Source organism: Tasmannia lanceolata, unplaced genomic scaffold (genome assembly GCF_043159265.1).
Source record: "Tasmannia lanceolata isolate RefF3 unplaced genomic scaffold, GAP_Taslan_0.1 ptg000016l, whole genome shotgun sequence".
Classification (NCBI taxonomy): domain Eukaryota; kingdom Viridiplantae; phylum Streptophyta; class Magnoliopsida; order Canellales; family Winteraceae; genus Tasmannia; species Tasmannia lanceolata.
The window spans coordinates 6,761,627-6,767,626 of record NW_027518693.1 but is presented as its reverse complement, the minus strand read 5'-3'; the positions used below and the strand labels follow the sequence as shown (position 1 = coordinate 6,767,626).

Below are 6,000 nucleotides of genomic sequence, written 5' to 3'. Positions count from 1 at the left end.
GCCTAAACCCATTCCATCAAAATGGCCCAAACCCATTCCATCATATACAAAAAAAAAGGGGAAAAACCCAAAAACCACTACCAACACCATCATCCATCCCCACTGCCTCCCTCTCTCTCTCTGCCTTTGTTTTAAAAGGAAGAAGAGGATCTCATATATTTTAAGGTTTGAGAGTTAATTTTGTGAAGAGAATGTAGAGGTCTAGTTTTAGGGTTTGGAAAATTCATTCGAGTAAGAAGGAGAAAAAAGATACAGTGCCGCAATAAAATGTTCGAATTTACCGAATAAACGGATACGGATAATATCCGAATTCGAACAATATCCGGCGGATACGAATTCAGTAATAAATATTAAATATCCGTCGAATCTGAATCCGAATTCAGATAGTGTATACTGTAATCGAATTCGGATATAGCCATATCCGCTCCGAATTCGATCCGTTTACACTCCTAATGCCACCCTTGATATTTGATAACAACGATTGGAACAAAAGATTTGCTTGGGACCATAGCATAAGGCATTTTGCGGTTGGCCTTTTGCATGTGAGGTGGCACACATGCACATATTTTGTCTATTCATTTAATTCACCTGATGTGGCTGCTCTCACATACAACAGCCCAGTTGTGAAATGCATGTGAGGTGGCACACATGCACATATTTTGTCTATTCATTTAATTCACCTGATGTGGCTGCTCTCACATACAGCAGCCCAGTAGTGAAATGCCTTCTGTGATGGTCTCTAGCAAATCACAAATAGAAAACTTAGCTATATAGAAAGAAAGAAAACTGAACGAAAAATTGCCGACGGGGGACATCAAAATATGAGAATTGCCGCGGAGGGCGCACTTTTGAAAAATTGTTAAAGACTCACAATTTTTCAAAAGTGTGTCTGCCGTTAGCAATTCTTGTATTTTGATGTCACCCATTGGCAATTTTTCCAAAACTGAAAACCTAACCATCCTACATTCTCACTGAGAAAGAAAAAGAAAAAGAAAAGAAAAGAACAAAAGGTAGCTGTAGGCACCATGAATGTCACACTACATAATCAAATACGTTGAATTGGTTGGCAATCACAAGTCTAGCTCAAAAACTTTACCAACAAATAGGCGCCTTTATAGTCCACCAAAGAAAATCATTAAATTTTGTTGGAAGTGACGAAACCATAATCATGTCGGCACCTGTTATGATCCTACGTGGGACCTGCCAAGGTATTTAAGGCATAGCCTAACACATTCCATTGGTTAGGCCTAATATTTAATATCGGAGCAGCCACGTGTTTGAGTCACGAAATGAGTGACCTGTGGAAAAACTACTTGGAATGGAGCCTTAGAAGAAAGGCGAGAATAAGAGCAGTCAAAGAGTGGGCTACAAGAATGGTGGATGCGCGTTGTGAAATGTTACAGTATTAAATGAGGTTTGCCTAGGTACACACTAGGTAGGACCCAGTTTGGTATCAGACAGGGCCTAGCCTAATGCATGCCATTAGTCCTAGAGTTTTTGGTGGAATGGTTAGGTACCTAACAACCCCTCGGGGTAACTACCACATCAATGGTCTTAATCATATATTCAGTAGATATACAGATAGACACATTCAATGTATTCAATAGCTGAGGGGACCTTACATTTATAAGGTTTTTATTAACCCTGGGGTTTGTCCATGATCTCCCATGTTTATAGATAAATTGTTTTGGCAGTGTGTTTTCTAGAGGTGCAACTCGGGTCGAATTTTGGTTGAGCTTTTACCATATTTGGTTGAGCACCCTGTTTTCCATTGATCTGTTTCTTTTCTAGTTCTAGTTCAATTGGAGGTGCTCATTAAAGATTGCACTTGGATTTACAGAATAAATATGTTTAGTTTTGGAAAACATAAGCAATGAATAAATGAATAACAAATTAATAAAGCAAGAAGATGATAAATAAGAGGGAGAAAAAAGAAGAGTGATCTCCCATTGCTACAGAATAATATCAAGATCATACATAACTAAGAATGCTGGCTGAAGTCATGCTTTTATACAGCAATTGAAGTAACTCAGGAACTTCTTCCTCGTCTGCAACCATACATAGAAAACAAGAATACGAATGTCAAACTCAAGCCAAGAATGCCATTGGAAAAAAAATACTCAAACCAAGAACAATCTAATTAACATAAGAGGAAAGTGTTTCTAGTCCGGCCGACTAGAGATCATTCTCTAGTCCACCACCAAAAACACATGAGTCCCACATATTTTGTGGTGATCTAAAGCATTCATTTGATGGGCCTCATCATAGATAGAATGTCCACAAAAAACATAGCATGTAGAAACATAATCTACATGCTATTTTTTATATTCATGCAGTGGAAGTCGTTCAAATGCATTATACTAGTTAAATTAATTCATAATGCATCATAACAAGTAACCTTCTAGCTTTATTTAATGATTCAACGCTTTCCTACAGTTGTGCCCAACCTCCGGACCTTAAAAGAAATTCGATCATAGCAGGATTGGCAGCAAGAACCAGATCAGCAGGTCAATCATTTGCCAGGTGTAAGGTGCTTGTCCAAAAGATTTAATCTAATGAAGGAAAATTGAAACAGAACTTTCATGGCTTCTTTGGGAAAGGGAGGAGAGAAAAAAGATAAAAGACATACAAATTTATTGTGAAAATTGAATAATCGTTGCACCCACCAACCTGTGTTTATTGTAAACTGAGAGATCTCAATCTCTCAAAAAACGGGATCAAACTCTATGTGCAACCGATGATAAGATGAAACTCAAGAAATAAACATACAATAGGGAAAAACGAGGATTTCCATTGTTAGGCAGTGTGCCTCTGTCCACATGAGAAGACAGTTTCACATCTTGGTTATTAAGAGTACACTCTTTTATATTTTTTCCTCCCAGCCAAGAAAACACGAAAACTCTATATCAAATTAATCCTAAAACATATTCGCCCCTTCTAAGATACAGGTATATAGGTATATCATAATATTTTAAAATATGTATGCATATTCGAAAATATTCCAAATAATTCAGGTACAGTTGGGGCTCTAATATTTAATCCCTTAATCCCTTTATATGTCTTACTGCTCAAATTAGTTTCGAGCATTGGTCCAATGTGGATAATCTATACTCTCTTGTCTCTAATACTAAATACAAAAACCAGTGATATAAGATATAAGAAAGTACCTTATTAGGAAACGTTGTTCGAAATCACTCCAATTTGGAGTGACTTCTAGAGTGCCGTCGTCTGCTAGGAGAGCCTAATCAAGTATATCTTAGAAGTTTAAAATAAGGGATTTGCTAGCATCCATTGCGAAAGGCATTTCGCATGGTCTGTTGCATGTCAGAGCAGCCACCAAGGCTCGCTTTTCAGCAGATTGTCTTCATTCATGAGGTGGCTGCTCTGACATGCAACAGACCATCGGCAAAATGCCTTCTACGATGGACGCTAGCAAATATCAAAACAAGGGAGTCATGTGGATGGAGAAAAGAGAAGCTAGAAATAAAGAGAAGGGTGCTAGTATCAAACCAAGGTGGTCATGTTGGTGGAGATGGGAGTGGACTACAGGATGAGTAGTCCTTTTAGCATTTTTATTTTATTTTTGTAATGTAAGTGTTGTGAAAAACCACGAATATCAATATACGATTTCAATGGCAAATTAAAACCAAAGAATAAACAGAAGCAATCACACAAAGATTTACGTGGTTCGGTAAAAGCCTACTCCACAACATAGGCGACGAGAAAATCCACTATAAGATTCAGAGATTACAAGAGAAGATCAGTGTCTTTCACCAACAACCCACAAGAAACCTAGCACACCCTTTTTCCCTTTTTTTGAGCTCTCAAACCATCTTGCAAGACAAGAATATGAAAATAACCCTAAAACCCACTTTATATAAGGCGGGCCATAAGTTAGTCTTATCAGACTGAAAACACATAAAACGGGCAGGGCCAAGCTGCCGGGGCAAAATAATAAACGGGCCTAATTCGGCTCGCGCACAATATTTCGGACCCTAAACGGGTTTGAATTGAAGACACCCAACTCAACAGTAAGTTTTTTAAGAAATTGCGCATCTGATAGTTGTATGCTTACTTAATCTTCTCATTAAAATGGCAACAGTAAACTACTAGTAAAACAGGAAAAAAAGAAAACAGGAAAAGGAGGAGAAGGTTAGTTACAGTGGGAGAATGGTCGCCGAGAGGTTGGTGGTGATGGTCGTTCTGTTGAAGCTGATGCTGCTGGGTGAACTCTTCTTCATTTCCAAGGCTTGCCCTTGAGAAATCCTTCTTGTTCTGCTTCCTCATCTCCCTTATCTTTGAAAAATCCATGGAGTAATCCGGCATGTCATGCTTCTGATCCCAATCGCCGAATTGGGGGACAGACATCCATGAGTTTTTCTGAAAATATTAAAAAAAAAAAAAAATCACACCCAGATACAAGAATTTTAAAAGCTTTACTTTTTCTTCTTACGTCTAATTCGATTGAAAGAAAATATGCAAATTCACACTAAAAGATTTTGAACTCAAACCCAGTCATAACCGGATACCAGACTTCCAAGAGCTTTTCCTTTATGTCTCTGACTAATTCAAATGAGCGCAAATATTGCAAATTCACACAGTAAGACTTGGCACTCAGACCCAGTCATAACCAGAGACCAAAGCTTTTCATTTTTTCTTTGTCTAATTCAAATGAAAGAAATATATAACTACTGAAAAGTGAAGGAAAGAATTTTTATTTATTTAAAAGAAAATGATTGGTACAACAATGGATGGAAATTTTCTTTGTTATTATCACTATGAATCTGTCAAAGCTTGACAAAGGATCTTGAAATTTAGAGGTTCAAAGATCTTGAAGAAAATGACAGCGCAGGGAAAATGAAACAACGGCATAATAATCTCAATAAAACCCTAAATTACAGACCTTTCATCCGGAAAAAAAAATTCAAACATTATTCATCGAATCTCTGTCTCTCAGAAAGGACTGAATTGAAACTCTAAATTCTGAAAAGGAAGAAAAAAAAAAGACCACAATCTCAAACCCTAAAAAAAAAAAGAACAAATCGAACTTAGTGGAAACTTGCCGTTTAAAGAAAAATTAGTACTATAAATCTGACCGAAAAAAAAAAGTTAAGGAAACTCAAGTACAAACTCCAAAGCCGGAAATCAGAAAATAAGAAGAGTTCAACCGTTCTTCAAGCCACAAAATTCACTAAAAAATGCTAAAAAAACAAACTAGAGCAACCAAAAACAAGATAAAAACCTTCCAAAACCCTAAAAACTCCGACTTTCATAGTGGAAAAACGACTTAGAGCATAATCATATCAAAAAAAGAAAAAGAAAATGAAAGATGAAAACAAGAACAAGATCGCAACATACTTAAACCCTAAAACACCATCTACCGATAAAGAAACAGATCTGTAACAAGAAATTGATAATAACAGAAACATGCTGAGCAAAAACAGAGGAAAAAAGAAAAGGAAATGAGATTTTGAAGTTTTTTTTTTTTCACCTCCTTGCGATCGTCCATGGATTCAGATCTTCGAGTTTGGGATTAAAATTTGTTTGGTTTGGAGGGAAATTTTTATTTTATAGAGAAAGAAAGAGAGAGTGAAAAAGATAGACAGCTGATGACAGCACGGATTTGATTCGTATGGCCTTTAATCTAGCACTCCCCACGCACTCGACGCGTGACAAAATACTACAGAAATGCACTTACCGATTTCAGTAATAACATAAAATGCCCCTTACCTGATCTCGGCAAGCTGCTTCGTAGCAGGTGCCACATTTAAATGTTTCAAAGGCAAGCTGCTTCGTAGCAGGTGCCACATTTAAATGTTTCAAAAACTTACTATTTTCGAAGACCTGACCTTTCCCGAGATAGTTTCTCAGATTGGACTCCGTGTTTATTTCAAAGATTAAAGAAAACAACAAATTTTCACACCAAAAAACCTCTAAAATTATGTCATGTATAAATATAAGAAGAAAACTATTTTCCCATAGGACTCAAAAGCCATGTAA

The 6,000-nt window shown here is 36.9% G+C and overlaps 1 protein-coding gene across 1 annotated transcript; it reads right to left on the bottom strand.

Moving 5' to 3' along the window:
• Window positions 1–1,893: 1,893 nt before the first annotated feature.
• On the bottom strand, window positions 1,894–5,649 carry LOC143849050 (uncharacterized). Its single transcript, XM_077358099.1, has 3 exons — window positions 5,492–5,649; window positions 4,162–4,380; window positions 1,894–2,048 (listed from the first exon to the last, which is right to left on the bottom strand). The coding sequence occupies exons 1-3, from the start codon at window positions 5,507–5,509 to the stop codon at window positions 2,001–2,003; spliced, it is 285 nt and encodes a 94-aa protein (XP_077214214.1). The 5' UTR covers window positions 5,510–5,649; the 3' UTR covers window positions 1,894–2,000.
• Between the last annotated feature and the right edge of the window lie 351 nt (window positions 5,650–6,000).

What these genes read in the sequence shown, in the direction of transcription:
- LOC143849050 (XM_077358099.1), bottom strand. An exon ending in TCGGCGACCATTCTCCCACT is followed by an intron (nt 2,049 to 4,161) that starts GTAACTAACCTT and finishes GTATGGTTGCAG; the next exon opens with ACGAGGAAGAAGTTCCTGAG.